Consider the following 22,179-nt stretch of genomic DNA (forward strand, 5'->3'; position numbering starts at 1 on the left):
TACAATGTTGGCCCAGTTTTAGTTAACTAGGATAGCCTTGGTTACCTGGGTCAGCCTTCGGCCCTGGTTACTTGGGCCAATCTTGGTCATTTGTGAGAATCCTACTCAATAGGAGACTTTGAGCTAGCCTAATGTTGTCCAAATATGGAAGGCCCGCATGTTGAAGAAGGGTCGGTTGGGGGAACTCATTCAAGGGCCTCGGCTCGAGGCCAAAGGAGGTTGGCAAATAGAAAGAGAGAGAGAGAGAGAGAGAGGTGAAAGATAGTGAAAAACTTCGAGTGAGAAGGGAAATCAGAGTGAAAGTTAAAACTGAGCATATGACAACAAAGGTGAGGGGTTTGGGCTGTTAAGGTAGCGTTTGAGGTAACAACTAGTAGGAACGGAAGGAAACCCACCAACAAATAAATTGAGAGCCCAAATTTTTCGTCCTTGAAAGAAGCACCATTGGGTTTGGGCACCACAATTTTAATTAACTAAATTGAATTCTTATGTCAAAATGATGTTTTTGTTTATTTCCATTACTAATATGGCCCCTAAGAGATATAAAAATAAAATAAATAAAAGCACGGCATCATTCATTTTGGTGATATATAATGGTAAAATTTATTACATAGATAAATAAGACTATTTTAAAAACTAGTATTATGCCCGTGCGATGCACCGCTTAATAAAAAATATTTTGATAATATAATTAAATTTAATAACAAATCAAATAAAAAAGAATTAATTCAAAATTTAAGATTAAAAAATAAATTGTACTTGTACACTTAAAAGAATTTTTTTTTTTTTAATTTTGATATTTAAATCATTTGTTTTAGTGTTGATTTCATTCAAAGGGTTATAAGTTATATCAACCCTAAACCAGCATATGTATCCATATGTAACATTCTAAATTAATAATAAATAAAAATAAAAATACTTTAACTTAATGTAACATTCTAATTTACTAATAAATAAATATAACACCCTAACTTAAAGTAATGTTTGTAATTGTATTGTATTTTAGCCTTTAAAAACACATATATTATTTTTATCATTAAAAAAAAAAAACAATTACATGTTTGACAGCAAATTTTGATTTTAATTAAAGAATATAGATTACATGGAACAAAGCACCAAACAAAAGTCATAACAAATTAAATCCATAATAAAATATTAATGTCAACAACAAATAATCATGTAATAAGAAATTAAAAAATACATGTAAGGACTCAATTTGTTACGACCCCAAATTGGTTTATTGGGTTCGGACATTAAAGGCTCAAACAATAAATTTATAGAGAGTGGGCTAAAAGGCTAGGTATTGGTCACCGGACAGTGGTTAGTCATGGTGTTTATGATAATCGCACAAGGGTGAACCGTGCTTGCCCAAGAAGGCTTTCTCCTCGGCACGGCCTGGGAGGCTTAAGTTCTTGGCCCTCGTCCGATGAGCTTAATGTTCTCATTGTTCCTTTCAGTTTTGGTTACCATTGTTCAAGAGTTTTCCCTCCACCTTTTTTGACGCATGAGTTCTTACATTATATAGCCCCTCTCAATTGATCCTGACCTTCCATCTGTAGATCAGGCAGGTAACTACTCAAGTGCCTGTCCCATCAGCCGCCTCCCCCCACTTTCTGTTAGTTGCAATAATCGTAACCACACTGTTTAGGGGTCTTTTCCCATCAATGTGGCTAGGACGTTTGTTGGTGCATTCAATGCGGAGGTGACGTCTTTTCCTTGAACCACTCCCACACTGTACCCCCGTGCGAGTCCCATTCTACTCGCCTTTTCTTCTGGGAGCACTTTGGGGGATGCCTTTGATGACGTGTCGTTCTTCCTTTCTAGGCCTTGGGATGCCGAGGACAGGGTCATCCTCGGCTGCATCTCTAGGCCATTTGGACTTTCGTTGCATGTCCTCGACAACGACCCTCCTCGGCGCGGGCCTTGGGCCATAATGGAAAGTGGGCCGGGACCACAAATTCTCTAGCCCCACAATACAAATATATTGCTTGCTATATTGACTTCTAAAAAAACATTAAAAGGTGTGATCAGACATAGAATTTTAGCCTATCTATAAAACTTGTTGATAAAAATCATATTATATATAATAAAAATGCAACAAATACACAAAATCTGTTTAATTTGATAAAAGAAAAAAAATTACCTGCAAGGTTGTAGGTAGGGTAGTAAAGAGAAAGGAAGAATATAGCAAATAATTGTAAAATACGTCGTAGAAATAATGAAACACCAAAAAACTGTGTGTATATAGTGGGAATTTTAGGGTGTGAAGAAGATGATATGAACAAAAAAAAAAGTAGTTTAGGTGAAACTCAAATACTTTTTTTTTTTTTTACTTTATTATTAGGAAAAAGATGACATAAGATGCAAATTTATCCACAAAAAAAAAAAAAAAAAAAAAACGTAGGGAAAAAAAAAATGCAAGTTCTATCTTTTATTCCTTCTACGTTTTTTAAAGAAACGTAGGGAAAAAAAATGCAAGTTCTATCTTTTTTCTTTTTCTTTTTCTTTTTTTTTTACGTTTTTTTATCTCTCTTTTTAATTTAAATTCTATCCTAAGGTAATTCTGTTTTATTGATTTTAGGGTTTGTGGGGCCCAATAATTTGTGGCCCTGGCCCATTTATTCATTGGGGCCCAAGGCCCGAGTCGAGGAAGGTTATAGCCCGGGATCGGTAATACAAGTACAAAATAGTTTTGGGACACAGCCGAGGACAGTTCAGTCCTCGGCATGTCCGAGGTCCCCCTGGAAGGAAGGGTAAAAACGGTATAGGAATAGTTTGGGAAAAAATCTAAAATATCTAGGTCAATAGAGAAGGGTACGCTGGATAGTATAACGACCAAAGGACAAAGGAAAAAGCTGCCCTTACTGTCATTCAATACTCTACACCTGACAGAGCCATACTCTTTAGCTTTTACAACCACCCCCAACCACTCTGGGTATAGGCTGATGGGACAAGTATCAGTCCCGGAAAGTCAAACCCACACGTGGACGTTGGATAAGGGATGCAGGCCAATATAAAAGGAAAAAAAGGAACCCAAAGAGGGGGCTGGGAAAAATGGCCAAAAACTAGAGCCTCCCAGCCCGCTTCCAAGAGAAAGACTCCTAGGGCGAATACGATTTAACTATGTATGACCGCCACGAAAAAACCACCGTCTGGTGACCGGGGCCTAGCCTTTCAAACCCACGCTCTATAAATGATATTGTTTGGGCCTTTTTACGTGCGAACCTAACGTTATTACGGGTCGTTACAAATCGTGTCCTTACAATATATATTTCAGGCACCTAATCTGAAATTTTTTTGATAAAAAGGTGTCATCCGTATCAATTAACGTAGGCCTGGGCCTTATGTGTATCAATTAGTTTGAATTCTACATTAACGTTAATCATAATTCTATATTAAATTTTAGTGTTTATCCAAAGAATAAAAAAGTGAAGGAAGGGATTGGATAAAGAGTTTGGATTGTAATCAAATTAAAATTTTTAATCAATTTAGAAATTATAGGAGAAGAAAATAACATCAAAAAGAATTTATATTTATTAGTTAGATTGATATTATATTTTTTTTATGTTAAAATTAATATATAAAAAAATATTCTTACTTGAAGCAGTATTTTTTTTAGAGATAAAAATGAATTAGAGTCCTGATTTTTTGAATTAGAGATAAGAATGAATTAGAATCCTGATTAATCTAATATTAAATTGTAATTTTTTTTTTAGACAAGAATTAGAGTTCTGGTAGTATACTATTCTTTTTTAGTTCTTTAAAAATCTAAAAAATTAATAAAATTTCTATAATTTGGTGAAGTCACGTAGCGTAATCACGACTTCTAAACCCAACTTTTATTATATGTAATATGATATAATATGATGTAATCAAATTTAGTAGATTAAAAGAAAAACAAATCCCAAATTTAATAGATCAAAAATGAAAATAACTTAAAAGCTATATTTTTCTTTAAAAATTGTAATAATTTAGTTAGTGTTTATTTTAATTGAAAAATCTTATTTGTCCCTTATCCGTAAGATTATCTATTCCCAAAAATAAAAATGGTTTAAGTTTTAACTACAAGGAAAGTGTACGAAGCGTCTTTCTCAAAAAAAGAAAAAATAAAAAAAAGAAAAGGAAAGTGTGAAGCGAGCCCACACGTGCAGCAGTGGCTTCATGAAGAATAAGAAACGTGGAGTAGCACACGTATGGCGACAGCTAGCTGTGTTCTGTGTCTTCACTCCTAGACACGCATTGGTTCTACGGAAATTGTAAAATCACTATTATGTGACGTCATGTTCACAAAAAGTTCCTGGCGGCGCTCTTGTCAATAAGCCAGGTGTCAGATGTGGTAGTATGGCTTCCTCTAATTTTGACTACCCTTAACCAATAGCTTTGATTATTCTTTAACCTTTGATGCACAGATCTCGGAAGAATCAGACCCTGTAGGATTTATTGGCAAAAGTTTTTTTTTTTTTTTTGGGCAGGCAGATATTAAATTACTTTTAGATTCATAATAAAAGTGAATTTCTATTTAAGTGGTTAGGTACTGAATTTTGAGAGAGAAATTTAAAAATAGTATCTAAAATATTGTATTTACTTTTTTTTTATAATTTAATAATTGAGAAGATAGGAATACGAATTTTTAAATGTTTTAAACATCAAAATGTGTTAATTGATTGAACTACAAAATTCTTGACAAATTATTAGTAAAATGATAATAATTTTAGAATATCTTTAAATAATTTGGAGTAATGTTTTTACAATATATAAATTTTATAATTGTTAAATTGATTGATTATTATTGATTCCCCCTATGGCTTATTATTATTATTTTTTTAAACTTAATTATCCTATCAATAATAATTTAAACACTTTTAAATAACAGTAATTTTATTGTAAATTATATTGTGATTCTTTAGCTATTGAATAATTGGATGAATCTTTGGCTAGAGTAGCAGAGGTGGCCAATTTGGTTAGTAATGGGAATCAATCCACAATTAGAAACAAAATCTAGGTGAGGTGGCTGAATCCCCCGAGTAATTGGTTCAAGTTAAATTTTGATGGTTCGACAAGGGGAAATCTAGGCTTGGCTAGCGGTGGAGAGCTTATTCGTAATGAGAAAGGTGAGTGGGTAAAAGGGTAAGTGTTGCTGCTGAGTTTTGGGCTTTACAGGATGGTATTCGCCTTTGCATTGCTCTCAAGCTTCCAGCTGTGGAGATCGAGTTGGATGCCAAGGTGGTTATTGATTTAGTGAGGAAAGAGTCCAACAACTTGAACGGCCTTGATGCGCTTGTGGCTAATTGCAAAAAGGGGCTGAAGAAGATTTCGAATGTTAGATTTCTGCACTGCTTCAGAGAAGCTAATAACTGTGCCAACAACTTAGCTAGGCGAGGTGCTATGTAGGACCAAGATTTTACTATTTTTATCCACCCTCCTTCAGAGGTGGATCTGCTTATTAGATTAGATGCCATGGGCACTCTGTATGACCGGTTTGTAACCTCCGTTGAGGCTTTTTAATTTGTTAATGAATTTCCTTTTTATCAAAAAAATAATAATAATAATAATAATTTTTTTGTTGTCTCTACCCAAAGAAGTATATGACATACGTTTGCAATGTCAATGAAAAAGAAAGAAGCGAAAAAGAAAAGGAAAATATAAGGACCGGTTTATTGTAAATAAAATACTCCCACCTAATACAATGGTATGATTGGGGAGAATAAAGTGACAAAGAAACAATGACGCACGCCAGAGCAGATAAAGTGACATTACTAAAGGGTACGATCAGTGACAGAAAAGTTGGGTCTACCTGTAGAAGACGCAGCCAATGGCATTGCCTGGTCCATGTCCCCTCAGAATCCACTTGTGTACAGCTGGTTTGCACGAGTGAATTTCACAAAGTACTGTCAGCTTTGGAAGTCGCAAGCATCTCTTTACCCAATGCATTTAGTAGCCAAAATCCAAAACTATATTAAAAATAAGGACTAAAAATAAAGCTATTTTAAATTTTCTGTCGTTTTCTCAAAAAATAATAATAAATAAAAACTTTTTTTCCATAGGTTAAAAAAAAAAAAAAAAAAAAGATGGGCTATTTATTTTCATCCGTAAGCTCATAATTTATCATTATTCTTTTCCTTATATTATAAAGTGTTATGCGTTGTGGTTAAGTGCATATTTGAATACTCGCAATTTTCAGTAAATAATATTTATTGAAAGATATGGAGTAATTTTTATATTAAAAAAATAACAAAAAATTAAAGGTTAGATTATTTTTTTAAAAATTGAGACAAAAAAAAATAATAATAATAACGTTTAACCAAACATTCTTAAATTTACAGTAAAAGTGATATTATTATTAAATTTAGGTGAAAAATAATGTTATATGAATTATTATATAATAGATGTTAAAAAAAAGTTATGAAGTTTTATTTGTTTTAAAAACTTTCACCATTCCAGAAATAAGTAAATTTTGGGAGACCTATTTGTGAAATTGCGTAACAAATTGTCATTGACAAGTTTAGGGAACTTCCGATTAGAATAATTTATTTTTCGTTTGAAAATAAAAACGAATAAATAAAGTTTCGAATAAATTTGTAGAAAAATGAAAAATGGAAAAATTTTCTTTAAGAATAAAAAAGGTCTTAAGCGGTCGTGCTCAACAAGTCTTTATACAGGATCACGGATTGTAATGACTATTTATAGAAGCAAGAGTGGGTTGAAAAGTTGTTCATAAAATGTCCAAAGTTTAAATTTCTATATTCTCCATTATCACTATCAAATTATAAAATTAAATTAAAAAAAATATATATTATAAGAACACAATGAGTGAACATCTAGGATCAAGCTTCAATGGACATGAAAAATGTATTGTGAATTTGGAGTTTTGAAGTTCCATTCACTACAGATCGGTCTGTAGAATATTTTCCAAGTGTCCCATGGATAAAAAAGGAAATAGCATGGAAAAAAATAAAACATTTTTTTTTTATATCAAACGAAAAAATATATATGAGCATTAAATAAAAATAAGAATGTTTTCTCCAAAAAAAAATAATAATAATAAAATAAGAATGAAATATAAGTGAAATATCTCATTTATAGTGAATATGTATCAATTTTTTTTTTTTTTTTTTTTTTTTTGTGTGAGAAGGAAATTGAATATGTTAGGTTCTAAATATTTAGGATTAAATGTTTAGATTTTTAATTTATGTATGTTGACAAACTGAGAACAAAAACATGTCTAGATTAGATGTTAGACATTGCTCAAGATTATTCAAGTCAATATTCAAGAACTATCAAGCTGTAGAAAGAAGAAGCAAGTTAGTGTGAAGCTCGACCGATCGAAAGATAGGTTTGACTGATCGAAAACGTGTTTAGCAGATTTTAAATTAGGCCTAAGCCCGAAATAATGTTTAGGGTTTCAGTCCAACACTACTAGGTATAAAATAAAAACCCTAATTACATTTTAGTAACTCTTGGAAGTCTTGTGAGTTACTCTTGTGAGATTTATGAGGTTTTTATAACCTTCTAACTCTACAAGCATCTACCGGAATGAGATCTACAACCAAGAATTGGTGGAAACAAGTTGCTGCATAAAGATCTGTTGCATAAAGATCTACTACTAATGGTGATCTGAAACCTTTGAGTGAGATCTCAAAGTCAAAAACGTGGAAATTTGTGTTCAGCAAATTCAAGATAGAAGATTCTGTGGAATTAGAGCTACATATGGTTGCATTAGTAAGTTCTACCATAGGTAACTTTAGATTTAGGGTTTAAATTAATTGTAAGCTTTTATTCTATCATAGTAGATTTGTTTACTTTGAGGATAGTTGGATTAAATTCTCCTCAAGTTTTTTACTTTTAAACTGTTGGTTTTATTGGTTTTCTTAAGTCATCATATTACTATCTTCTTTACTTTTCTGCACTAAGTAATATGATTGCATGAATTTAACTTAGATCTGAATAATTAATCTAAGTACCTACTTGACTAATTAATTAGGTTTAACGAATTTGATTTATAGAATTCTATACAGAACAAACAAAATATCGTTTATTCTATGATTGGATTACATCATATACAAATTAGTTTACCACTAGTATTTAGTTATAGATAATTTATTAATTACTTGACTTCTATATAAGTTAATTGCAAAATAGTACATGTCAAAATATGTGTTCATAACCTTTTCTTCTCGATATGCAACCTTGGCCAGGCAAGGTACATTGGATTTCATATGATCAAATTGAAAGTTGGGCTCTCTTTTTAATATAGATAGAATATAACCTATTTGACTTGTCCAAAAATAAAAATAAAAGTAGTGAGCGTCAAAGTTGAACTAATTAATTAAGCTTGACATGATATGACTGAGTGAGACAGGTCGTTGACCTTTGAAAGAAGAAGGTGCTGTGCATGGACTTAGACCACGTAAGCCCATAAATAAGGCGTGGGCAGGTAAAACGTAAATCAAAATCCATTCGAGTATTGTTGTCGTTTGTCAGTTATCAGATTCAGATCCCATTTTTCCATCTGGCTATTGATCACGATCATCACTTTTATTCATTAATTACTTGGCTTATGGTGTACGCAATTCCGCATGCTCTTTAATGTAGCTTTGGTTGTGAAAGTTCATATCCATGAGCTCTAACAAGTTTCTTCTTTATTTTTCAATTAATTATTGTCTTAAAATCCATGTGTATTCTTATCCAGATTAGTTTGGAGGTTCTCCAAATTTATGTGATTTCCTAAAAAAAAAAAAAAAAATTGAAGCAATATATCAATAAATTTTAAGCCTACAAAATAACATACATATTTGTATAATTTAGACTTAAAACATGTATTTAACATTTATTATATATTTATTTTTTTGTATATAAGAAAATTTTATAGAATCGATAGATATTATAGGGGTATTGAGTCCAGGAGCTCACTATCTATGTATATATTGGGCCTGAGGCCTAATCCAAGGACGAAAAGTCATCTAAGGAGGAGTAAACATTGTCAAAGGAGTCCGTGTTAGTAAAAGAGAAAGTTAGTTTTGGTCATAAGGGCCTAGGAGGGTGGGCCAAGGATGAATGCCTTCTTGGCTGACCAAAGCCGAGACTTGAAGAGATGGTTTGCTATCTAGAGGAACGTTCTAGGAAATTCTGTTGGTACGGATAAGCATTACAGAAAAATAGGACAGGGAGGAGTCCTAAAATATCTAAGAAGAAACCTACTACCACCGCATTAAATGCTCTGCAGCTAACCCTCTAACCACATTAACGTGGAGGTGATACTTGAACAGTGGTTTTCAGCCTTATAACTACTACATAAAGATTTTAGGAAGGTACTAATGGGACAAGTATCAACACCAACTGTCTGGCCTGCACGTGGAGGGTAAAGATTAAAGGAGAAGGGAGTATAAAAGGGGAGAGAAGTAATGAGAGAGGGGAATCGAGAAACTAAGAGAAAAAAAACTGTAGCAATCAAGAACTAAATTTGTAATCAAACTTGAGATATATATATATATATATATGAATTGATCTCATCAAACTTTGTCGAGGACGATTTTTTTTAGTTTAAATCAGTCTATCTTCCTTTTCTTATCATCTGAATCCATTTTACTTGTTGTCCAACTTATTAAAACCTAGTTTTCCAACCCACTCTCTACAAATTCATTGTTTTGGGTTTTTTGGGCCTTAGTCCATCCACCTTTTGGGCTGGAAACTCAAATCTAGTCCTTACAATTGGCGCTGTCTGTGGGAAATTATTGATGTTATAGTGAGTCTAACGTTTAACGATGGTAGGTTCAGGTCCAAACCAGGCAGAACCAATGGGGTTTTAGCGTCAAGATCACTTTCGTGATCTCGAACAAAGAAGGGATCGGGAGGGGAGTGTGCACACAACTCATACTACTAAGAGCCAATCTCGGGGTGGGAGCTGCATCTCTCATGAGAAAGATGCTAAGGACATGTAGTTGGAAATTGATCATTTAAAGAAGAGCTTACGCCACGAACGGTGAAAGCGAGCTCTTTCCAACTCTGACTTCTTTTCTGACGATGAAGAGGATGATAACTATAGGTGCAAATCAAGGACACCTCTTAATGAATCTTTCTTGTATGATGAGGAATACCATCATGAGTGCAGAAACAGAAATTTATCTTCAAGTGGCATGGGAAATGATGCTATGAGTAGAGCACTTAACCAAATTTCCAGATCACATTTCACATGCAGAATTGAAGGAGGGAGACTTCCTCGGCGGTTCACTCAGCCCACGTTCACCATGTACAATGGTCTTACAGACCCTGTGGAGCACGTAAGTCACTTCAACCAGAGAATGGTTGTACACTTCAAGAATGAGACCTTGATGTGCAAGGTATTTCCGTCCAGCTTAGAGACTGTGGCGGTGAGGTGGTTTGATGGTCTGGGTGCAAGTTCTATTGACTCTTTGAAGGAGCTCACTCGAGCATTTGGGTCTCATTTCATAACGTGTAGTAGGGTTCCTCGGCCCTTAGATTCTCTATTGTCTATGTCAATGCAAGAAGGTGAGACCTTAAAAACGTACTCGGATAGGTACTGAAAGATGTTTAATGAGATTGATGAGGATTTTGATGACGTGGCTATAAGGACCATCAAGGTCGGCCTGCCCACCGAACATGATTTGAGAAAATCTCTGACCAAGAAGCTGGTGAGGAGTGTTCGTCGGCTTATGGATCGCATTGATGAGTACAAACGGGTCGAGAAAGACCAACAGTAAGGCAAGGGGAAGGGTAAGGTTTTCCCTCAGGAGATGAGGGATTTCAAGTCGGATAGATACAACAACAATAGACCCCGAAGGGATTTTGCTGGACAATTTGGATTTACGACTCCTCAGGTGGTTAACACTGTGTTCCGAGAACTAGTGCATCAAGTCTTGGAGAAGATCAAGAACGAGCCATAATTCAAATGGTCAAAGAAAATGGGAGGAGATCTTTTGAGGCACAACCAGAGCCTCCATTGCTAATACCACTAGGAGTGGGGGCATATCATCGAGGACTGCAGAACTCTATCGAACTATGTGGAGCAACTAGTCAAAAAGGGAAGGTTACAGCAGTTTTTGTATCGGCCCAACGGACAAGGAGACCAATCAAGGTCAGGAGCTCAGGGGAATGCTTCTTCAAGGTCCACGTTAGGCATAATTAATGTCATCTTTGCTGCACCTGGGACGACCGTTCTCATCCTTCCAGGGTGACGTTTGTAGCTCGGCTACCAGTTGAGGACCCTAATTTTGAGCCGAAAAGGGCTAGAGTGGAGATCTAACCGGTGCTGAGTTTTTCGGATGAGAACAAGATGGGAACCATCCAGCCACACGATGATGCTTTGGTGGTTGCCCTCAGAATAGGAGGGTATGATGTGAAGAGGGTGATGGTAGACTAGGGCATTTGTGCAGAGATTATGTACCCTGACTTGCACATAGAGTTTTTCAGGTTGGAGCTCAGCTACCTCCTCAGGAGAAGTAAGAGCTGATAGAATTTCTCAGGAGGAACGTTAATGTGTTTGCGTGGAGTGCTTACGAAGCTCCGGGGGTGGATTCGAGCTACATCTACCATCATTTGAATGTCAATCCATCTATCACCCCTAAAAAACAACCACCTCGGCGCTCATCTAAAGATCATTCTGATTCTGTTAAAGATGAGGTGATGAAGCTCAAGTAGGCCGGGACTATTAAGGAGGTTTTTTACCTTGAGTAGTTGGCCAATACCATAGTGGTGAAGAAGAAAAGTGGGAAGTGGCGAATGTGTATAGATTTCACAGATTTAAATAAGGCTTGTCTAAGAGACCCTTTTCCTATGCCTCGAATATACCAACTAGTGGATGCGATTGTAGGTTATCCTCGGACGAGCTTTTTAGATTCCTTTCAGAGGTACCATTATATACCACTAGCCTTCAGTGATTTGGAAAAGATAGTTTTTGTTACTCCTATTGGAAACTACCATTACAAGATGATGCCCTTTGGATTGAAAAATGCAGGGTCTACTTATCAGAGGATGATGACTAGGATGTTTGAGCCACAATTGGGCAAGAATATTGAAGTTTATATAGACGATATGGTGGTAAAAAGTAAGGTGGTTTCCGAGCATGTGGGAGATCCCAGGAATATTTTTAAGATACTAAGGAAACACAAGCTGCGCCTTAATGCTTCCAAGTACTCTTTTGACGTGGGATCAGGAAAATTCCTGGGCTACATGGTCACTCATTGGGGAATTGAGGTCAACCCTGATCAGGTTAAGGCAATTAACAGTCTGTAATCACCTCGGAATCCTAAAAAGGTCCAAAAGTTAACAGGAATGATTGCTGCCTTAAACCGGTTCATCTCTCGATCAGCCGATAGATGCAAACCTTTCTTCCAGTTGTTGAATAAATGGAAGAGATTTGAGTGGACCGAGGAGTGTGCCTCGACCTTTCAACAGCTTAAGGAATACCTTTCTCGGTCACCCATCATGTCTAGGCCTAAGGTGGACGAGGTATTATTTGCTTACATTGCCATGGCTCCTCATGCTGTAAGTTTAGTGTTGGTGTGAGTTGATAGCAGTGTGCAAATGCTAGTTTATTATGTGAGCAAATCACTGCATAAGGCCGAGGTTCGTTACCTACCCCTGGAAAAGGCCATTTTGGCAGTTGTGCATGCTATGCGCAAGCTCCTCCACTACTTCCAATCATACACAATTGTTGTCCTGACCCAGCTTTCGCTTAGATCTCTACTTCGGAGTGTTGATTACACAAGAAGAATTGCCAAGTGGGGTACAATCCTAAAGGCTTTCGATATCAAGTACATGCCTCGCACCTCTGTCAAGGGTCAGGTCCTCGTTGATCTGGTGGCCGAGTTTGCTGAAACCCCATTAGAAGAGAAAGTGGAGAAGCAAAACATGGATGAAAAATCGGTTGGTGCAATCTCCTTACAAGAGCCTTTGTCCTGGAAGGTATACGTTGATGGTGTTGCGAACCACAGAGGATCAAGAGTGGGCCTAGTTCTGATATCTCTCTAGAGGATTATAATTGAGAAATCCTTGAGATTGGGCTTTTTGGCCACAAACAATTGAGGCTGAATATGAAGCTTTATTGGTAGGGATGGCCATGGTTCAGAAAATGGGTGGAAAAGTAGTGGAGATTTTCTCTGATTCAAGGCTGGTGGTGGGCCAAGTTCGGGAAGAGCTAGAAGTCAGAGATCTTAGAATGCAAGAGTATTTGAACCAGGTTAGACACTTGCAATCAAGATTTGAGTCTTTTAATTTATCGCAAATCTCTAGAAGTAGAAATACACATGCCGACTCTTTTGCCACGCTAGCAACCTCCTCAGCACAAAGTTTACCTCGGGTGATCCTTGTAGAAGACTTGTGTAAGCCTACTGAAGTAGGGAGAAACGTGGCTTATATTCATCAGATTTGGGTGGGACCTAACTAGATGGATTCCATAGTATTGTTCCTAAAGAAAGGCTCCACTGTTTTAGTTGTCCAAGGACCAAAAATTGTACTAGAGATCTTTTTCCGATCCATATCTACTATGCATACATCCTGAAGTAGTTGAGCTACTCTTGGAAGAGTTACATGAAGGAATTTGTGGAAGCCACACAAGGGGCAGATCTTTGTCTCACAGGGCCCTCACTCAAGGCTATTGGTGGCCAAACATGCAGAGGGAAGCACAAGAGTATGTGAAAAAGTCTGACCAATGCCAAAAATTTGCACCAAACATTCATCAACCGGGAGGAGTCCTTAATCCTTTGTCCAGCCCTTGGCCTTTTGCTCAATGGAGCTTGGACATTGTAGGTTCTTTCCCTAAAGTAACAGGAATAAGAGATATTTGTTGATTAGCATGGATTACTTCACCAAGTGGGTTGAGGTACTACATAAGGCCGAGGTCCGTTACCTACCCCTGGAAAAGGCCATTTTGGCAGTTGTGCATGCTACGCGCAAGCTCCCCCACTACTTCCAATTACACACAGTTGTTGTCCTGACCCAGCTTTCGCCAGATCTCTACTTCGAAGTGCTGATTACACAAGAAGAATTACCAAGTGGGGTACGATCCTAGAGGCTTTCGATATTAGGTACATGCCTCGCACCTCTGTCAAGGGTCAGGTCCTCGCCGATCTGGTGGCCGAGTTTGCTGAAACCCCATTAGAAGAGAAAGTGGAGAAGCAAAACATGGATGAAAAATCAGTTGGTGCAATCTCCTTACAAGAGCCTTTGTCCTGGAAGGTATACGTTGATGGTGTTGCGAACCACAGAGGATCAGGAGTGGCCCTAATTCTGATATCTTCCGAGAGGATTATAATTGAGAAATCCTTGAGTTTGGTCTTCTTGGCCACAAACAATTGAGGCTGAATATGAAGCTTTATTGGTAGGGATGTCCATGGTTCAGAAAATGGGTGGAAAAGTAGTGGATATTTTCTTTGATTCAAGGCTGGTGGTGGGCCAAGTTCGAGAAGAGCTAGAAGTCAGAGATCTTAGAATGCAAGAGTATTTGAACCAAGTTAGACACTTGCAATCAACATTTGAGTCTTTTAATTTATCGCAAATCTCTAGAAGTAGAAATACACATGCCGACTTTTTTGCCACGCTAGCAACCTCCTCAGCACAAAGTTTATCTCAGGTGATCCTTGTAGAAGACTTGTGTAAGCCTACTGAAGTAGGGAGAAACGTGGCTTATATTCATCAGATTTGGGTGGGACCTAACTAGATGGATTCCATAGTATTGTTCCTAAAGAAAGACTCCACTGTTTTAGCTGTCCGAGAACCAAAAATTGTATTAGAGATCTTTTTCCAATCCATACCTGCTCCGCATACACCCTGCAGCAGTTGAGCTACTCTTGGAAGAGTTACATGAAGGAATTTGTGGAAGCCACACAGGGGGCAGATCTTTGTCTCACAGGGCCCTCACTCAAGGCTATTAGTGGCCAAACATGCAGAGAGAAGTACAAGAGTATGTGAAAAAGTCTGACCAATGCTAAAGATTTGCACTAAACATTCATTAACCGGGAGGAGTCCTTAATCCTTTGTCCATCCCTTGGCCTTTTGCTCAATGGGGCTTGGACATTGTAGGTCCTTTCCCTAAAGCAGCAGGAAATAAGATATATTTGTTGATTAGCATGGATTACTTCACTAAGTGAGTTGAAGTTGAACTATTGGCGAATATCAAGGACATGGATACCAAGAGATTTTTTTGGAAAAATATTGTCACTCGATTTGGAATCCCTTGTACCCTCATCTTGGACAATGGTTTTAAGTTTGATAGCAAAGCTTTCAGGAGATATTGCTGTGATCTGGGCATAACGAATAGATATTCTACTCCGGCATATCCACAGGGGAATGGACAGGCTGAAACTGTCAATAAGGTCATACTGAGTGGGCTTAAAAAGAGGTTGGATGACACAAAGGGAAAATGGGTAGACGAGTTGCCACACGTCCTTTGGACATACTAGACTACGCCTCATAGGTCCACTAGGGAAACCCCCTTTTTAATGACTTAGGGAGCCAAGACTGTTATTCCTCTAGAGATTGGATTTCCAACACTGAGAACGAGTTCTTTCACTCTGAGTAATAATGATGAGTTGTTAGGAAAAAGCTTAGACTTAATTGCAGAGCAAAGAGAAAATGACATTGTCCAATTGGCCTATTATCAACACAAGCTCAAGTAAGAGTATGATGCTAACATGAAGCTAAGGCCACTGGCACCTAGAGACTTGGTGTTAAGAAAGGTTCTAGGTACTGCAAAGAACCCAGCATGTGGAAAGTTTGCAGGTTCAGTGTATGTGCGCTAAAACAAAATGAATGCTAAAGTGAGATGAGTGATTGATTTGAGTGGTATTTATATCAAGGAGGAAGTTAGAAGCGGGAAAATTCCCGCTCGGTTCCTAGCAAAATCCCCAGCCATTGGATCCGCATCGCACCATAGAATGTAGGGAGCAGATAGCCTTAAAAATTTAATGAAGGTGTGTCTCATATGCCGAAGCGTCAGGAGCATGCCTTAGGCAATTAAAAAGGCACCTACGCAATCAAAGGTGATGTATAATGAGTAAGTGGTAAGTGTAGTGACATCGAAGTTCTCCTTTCTTCTCGAGAAGCCAAAAAGAAGAATCTTAAGGGGCTCTTGTAGGAGTATTGGCCCCAAGAGCTCATTATCTATGTATATATTGGGCTTGAGGTCCAATCCGAGGACGAAAGGTTGTTCGAGGAGGAGTAAACATTGTCAACGGAGTTCGTGTTAGTAAAAGAGAAAGTTAGTTTTGGTCATAAGGGCCCAGGAGGGTGGACCGAGGATGAATGCCTCCTTGGCTGACCAAAGTCGAGATCTGAAGAGATGGTCTGCCATCCAGGGGAACGTTCCAGGAAATTTTGTTGGTACGAATAAGCATTATAGAAACATAAGATATGGGGGAGTCCTAAAATATCTAAGGAAAAAGCTGCTACCATCGCATTAAATACTCTGCAGCTAACCCTCTGGCCGCATTAATGTAGAGGTGATACCTGAACAGTGGTTTTCAGCCTTACAGCTACTACATAAGGACTTCAAGAAGGTACTGATGGGACAAGTATTAACACTAACCATCTGGCCTGCACGTGGAGAGTAAAGATGAAAGGAGAAGTGAATATAAAAAGGGAGAGAGGGAATCGAGAAACTAAAAGAAAAACACTGTAACAATCAAAAACTGAATTTGTAATCAAACTTGAGAGAGAGAGAGAGAGATATATATATGAACTGATATCCTCGGACTTTGCTGAGGACGATTTTCTTTAGTTCAAATCAGTCCATCTTCCTTTTCTTGTCATCTGAATCCATTTTACTTGTTGTCCAACTCATTAAAGCCTAATTTTCCAACCCACTCTCTACAAATTCATTGATTTGGGCTTTTTGGACCTTAGTCCATCCACCTTTTGGGCTGGGAACTCAAATCTGGTACTTACAGATATAATTCAACACAAATATTCCTTTCAATAAAATATGTATAATTATTCTTTAAATTATATTAATCACAACTAATATATATATATATATGTGTGTGTGTGTGTGTGTGTGTACACAAAAGTCCTTGACACCAATAATTTGCTCCATGATAATTGTTTTGCACCATCAAGACATGACACCAATTTGTTTGCTTGTTTTGTTTTGTTTTGTTTTTTTCTTTTTTCTTTTTTTTCTTTTTTTTTTTGGTTGATTGGATTTGAGTATAGGCACTTAATGTCCTTTCTTTGGCAACAAGCAACTTTATTTGTGGAGCTAATTGGAACTTACATTTTTTGAACATATTAAACAAATATTTTTTTTTTATCAAATATATTAAAGATTGCATATTAGAGTATAATAATAGCTTTAGAAAACATAAAATATTTAGAAATAAATAAAGTTTAGATAAATTCAAGAATAAAATTTTCTTTTTTATGCCTTGACATATACAATATAATACAAGAGGAATTTATTAATAACAATACTAAATAATTTTTATAAATTTTTATGGATGACTAAGTATGACATGCCCTACATTTTTAGTCATAAAATTCATAGCATCTTTTCTTCAAGTGGGAAAAACATCCATCCACTTTTTGTATCATTAACTCTCTAAATACAAAATAAAAAGAGTTTTTACTTGTGAGCAAATCTAGAGTCACAACAATTTCATAACATCTTATTTGCCTACCACCTCACACATGAGTCAATAAAAAAAAAAAATACTGAATTCGACGGACCTAGGTGTGAGATGAAAGGCAAATTATAAAAAATATCCGATAACAAAATTCTTAATTTAAAGCACCATTACAATGTGTAACAAATAAGTATATTAAATTTCATGACATTTTAAGAAAAAAATACAATATTGTAGCTGTCCACACTTCATTTGTTGTTCCAAGCATCCCAATCCCATAGGCAAAAATTGAAGTGCAAAACTCTTTCGTAGTCCAACGGATGTGGTCAAACCTCCAATACCAAAAGTCCAAGACCCTCCCCAAAAAGTCAACCAAGTTTTGTAAAATAGATCACAGCCGTTCATCAAACATTAAGATTAGCTTCATCCAGTTATTTTATTTTACTTTATCCAAAAGTGCTTTGCACGGTTGCTTCCCAAATCCAATTCTCTTATTAGCCAAATCATAAACAACCTCAAACCCTAGTTGCATAAAATACCCAAAAACAGCCCCGAACCCACCAATCTTATCCCCACCGTTTTTGAGTGTCAAACACAGACTGTGCCTCTGGTTAGGATCGTTTTTTTCTGCGTAAATTTCAACCAAATAATTACCCCTAGGTATCGTAACACTGGAACTGGATCCATTACCATTCCCAACGAAGTGTAAAACCACGGCAGGAAGATTCATATTCATCATATCGCCATCGAAATAATAACACCTCTCGAATCCCGACTTGTCCTCGACCACTTTCGCTCGCTCGTTATTAAACCGATCCAACTCGGCCACCACCGAGTCATGTAGACTCTTCGGCAACGTCGTCATCGTTGATCCCGAGTCCACGATTGTCCCGCCATCCCCATTCTGGTCAACCCGTTTCACAAGCTCCGGTGCCGCGATATACTTCTTTCCCACAGAGATTCCCTCCAGTCCAACCGTGTAATAGTAAGGGTGACTCGGGTTGTCAAGAATGGGCGTGTACGAAAACTCAGTTGAGGAGTTACCCGACTCGTCTTTGAGGCCGAGAAAGAGTGCACTCGAACTAGGAATTTCGGAGTTATTAAACGAGGAATCGCCCAAGCAATAAGAGAACCCTTTACTGACTTGAGGATAGACAGTAGCGAGTTGTGATGGCAAAGAAAGCAAACCAGGACCAAACCCAGCGACCCCAACTTCCTCATTGATAGATTTGTGGGCACACCCAAAAGTGAAATTTGGAATGAGAGAAGGAACTGAGGAGGTGGGTACGGATGCACTATCTTTGTGAAGGCGAGCTATTATGCTTCCATCACCGTAGGCAAGGTAGAAAGGTGGGCAAGAATAAGAGTCGCAATCAGAGTTGTCGATAAGCTTTATAGGGCAACCAGCAACGGCGCAGATATCACTGGGGTCGGGAGATCTCGAACGGTGTGCGGCGGGGCAAGCTGGGGAGCTGCATGAAACCGAGGCATTTTTGGGAGGTTTTAGAAGTGTGGGTGGGGTTTTGCAGCGAAAGCATTTGTAAGGGGAGCAAGGGTACCAGACGATATGAGAGCCAGTGTCCATGACGAGAGAAATGGATTTTGAAGGGTTTGAGCCGGTTGTGATGGAAAGGAAGTAGCCACCGACTTCTGATAGTGGGATAGAGATTTGTTGGCTTTGGTTTTGTTTTTTTTGCTGGTGTTGCTGGAAGCGAATGGAGGAGTGAATGGAGAGCGATTTGAAGAGAAGTTGGGTACTGTTGAATTTGGGGAGGGAGTGAGTTAGAGGTAAAACCACAACCTCTGATAAAGAAACAGAGAGGCTTGAGAAACAGAGTATGAAACAGAGCAACATGGAAGCCATAATTTTAGAACCAAGAGTCAAGAGAAGGTTCATTTTGCAACTTTTTTGAACTTTGATTTGATATTACTGTCGAAAAGTTTAAAATTTCTTTTTATAAGGGAGGAGGGGAAGGCAATAGGACGAAGGTTCTGGCGGGAGTGTGTGGCTCTGAGATTTTGGTGCGTTGGCGCTTGTTACTTGTTAGGCGTATTTGGGCAGAGGTGTGAGTTTTCAATCTTGGGTTTGGAATTTGGATGATCCTGCTAAGAAAGTAGTTTAGAGCATTCGCATTAAACTAACTAAATGCTATTTTAACAAAAATTAAATTTAAGAATAAACAGTACCTCAATACTTTTAGAACATTCACATCGTGCTCCGCACATTCTTAACTAAACTAAACCAAAAATATTTAACTTCTTTTGGGGTTTGAAATTCGGATGATCTTGCTAAGAAAGTAGTATAGAAAATTCCAACAAAATTAACCAAATGTTGTTTTTAACTAAAAAAAAAAATTATATAACCAACCAAAACACACCTTGGCTCAACAAAAATAACAATACTAAATGATTATTATTATATTTTAAAAAAATTTATGGATGACAAAGTAGGACATGTCCTATATTTTTAGCCGTAAAATCCATAGCATCTTTTCTTCTAAAAATCCACATTTTTGTACATTAATGGTCCGCTTGGGATCCGCTTATTTTATTGAAACGAAATTTTTTTTGCTGAAAGTACTATAGATAAAGGTAAATGTTAGTTGGAATAGTACAATAAGACTCATAAATAGTAGCAAAAATAAGTTGAATAGTAAAATAAATTGGCAAAAAATAAGCTAGCCAACCAAATATGAAGTCTCTAAATACAAAAGGGTTCTCATTAAAGACATATTTACTTATGTGTAAATCCAGAATCACAAAAAAAAAAAAAAAAAAGAAAGAAAAAGAAACGGTAATTTCACATTTAATTTGCCTACCACCTCACACCATGAGTCAATAATAATAATAATAATAAAAGTGCAGGAATTTGATGGACCTAGGTGTGGGATGGTAGGTAAATTGGGGAATGTTATGAAATTGTTATGTATATTTTTTGTAACCCTAGTTTTTTTCGTTTAAAAAAAATATATATATATATATATATGTAGGGTCTCGTTTCGGGGCCCAGGCCCAACAATTATGTGGTTCCGGCCTAAGGAACCCTAGACAATGAATTTGTAGAGGGTGGATTACAGAACTGGACCCTAACGAAGTGCGTGCTAGTTAACTTTGGGCCATACAACAATCGAAAATAGGAAAATCTCCTTCAAGTCCATTGAATATACGGTCCAAGTAGACGTATGGGGAGTATCTCTGTCTCTGGTCCAGAGCTGTGTTTCTTCTCCTCTTCTTCTGTTCTCAGTTCCTCCTTTTTTCGGTCCCCTTCTTCATGAGGACTCCCTTCTCTTATAGCCCCCTTGAAGTCATCAGAACCTTACACCTGTTGATCATCTGGACCTTCACTTGAGTGCCTGTCCCATCGGACATCTCCCTCATCTTTCTGTGAGTTGTAGTAGCCAAGATAACACTGTTCTCCAGTCTTCTCCACATTAATGCGGCCTGAAAAGTAGCTATCATGCATTTAATGTGGCAGCTGTAGTCTCTCCCTTGACATCCTATACTCTCTTCCTTCTCATAGGCTTGTGGGACTCATCCCTGCTACTAATACTCGTTGGAATGATTCTTTATTGCTAGTAGGGTGCATGTTTGAGCCATACTTGGTACGTCCGATGAGACATTTCTCCTCAGATCGCCTTTTAAACAAGTTTGGACCCATAAGAATTGGGCCGGGAGCCCTTTTGGCACCCACACCTTCTCCTCGGACGTGGTCGAATTCTATATGAGGCCCATGACCCATTGTTTGATTTGGGGACTTTACCCCTACAATATATATATTTAAAAGCATACGTTTTAAATGTTATAAAGTTTAACCGGTTATATATAGCAAAAAAAGTGAATATTAAGAGCAAGACGAGCCATTAGTACTTTAAATGAGTGTTTATAAATTTGTAGAATTTTGTTTTAAATATCAAGAGGACCATTAAGCAAAAAGTGCACCTAATTTTAAATTTTTTGTAATGAAAAATTCTAAGGGAAGCCTTGGCCTCCCCTCCCTACATTAGTGTATAGAATCCAATTGTGGGATTTTCAAAATATTAATATGGTAAAAATTAACATTTTATTTTATTAATATTCAAACAATTATATAGTTAAAATACTTTTGTTGTTCGTATAGTAAGATTGTAGCCACAAAAGGTTTTACAAACAATTGAGGCGACATGCTATGAATGATGTGTAATAAAAGTGATGTTAGTGGTGGTGCTATGTAAAAATTATGTTGTACTAGTCACAATTTACTACTCCAATAGTTGTGAAATTTTTTGTGTCAACAGTAGTATTATTCTTATTGCATAGACTCCAATATTTATGTTAATCAGAAAATATTTAATTTAATATCCAACAGGATCTTAATCTTATGTATTACTGTAAGGTCTCGATTTACAGTCCAAGTCCAAAACGTATGAGATATTGGCCCAATGAGCCTAATACAATAAATTTGTAGAGAGTAGGTCGAAGAACTAGGCCCTAATAAGTTGAACAACGGCTAGTATTGAATTGAGTGGCAATCAAACACGAAATAAGAGATTCTGATATCAATAGACTTTCAGTCTGAGGAGGTTACACTTGTATATATTGATCACAATTAAATACAAAGACAATT

General features: G+C 37.0%; 1 protein-coding gene across 1 annotated transcript; it reads right to left on the bottom strand.

The window, feature by feature from the left end:
- Nucleotides 1-18,012: 18,012 nt before the first annotated feature.
- On the bottom strand, nt 18,013-19,440 carry LOC126708392 (probable aspartyl protease At4g16563). The gene has a single exon (XM_050408183.1). It carries the CDS (start codon nt 19,438-19,440, stop codon nt 18,013-18,015), a length of 1,428 nt encoding a protein of 475 aa, XP_050264140.1.
- Nucleotides 19,441-22,179: the final 2,739 nt, after the last annotated feature.

The sequence above is a fragment of the Quercus robur genome, chromosome 12 (assembly GCF_932294415.1).
Source record: "Quercus robur chromosome 12, dhQueRobu3.1, whole genome shotgun sequence".
NCBI classification, from domain to species: domain Eukaryota; kingdom Viridiplantae; phylum Streptophyta; class Magnoliopsida; order Fagales; family Fagaceae; genus Quercus; species Quercus robur.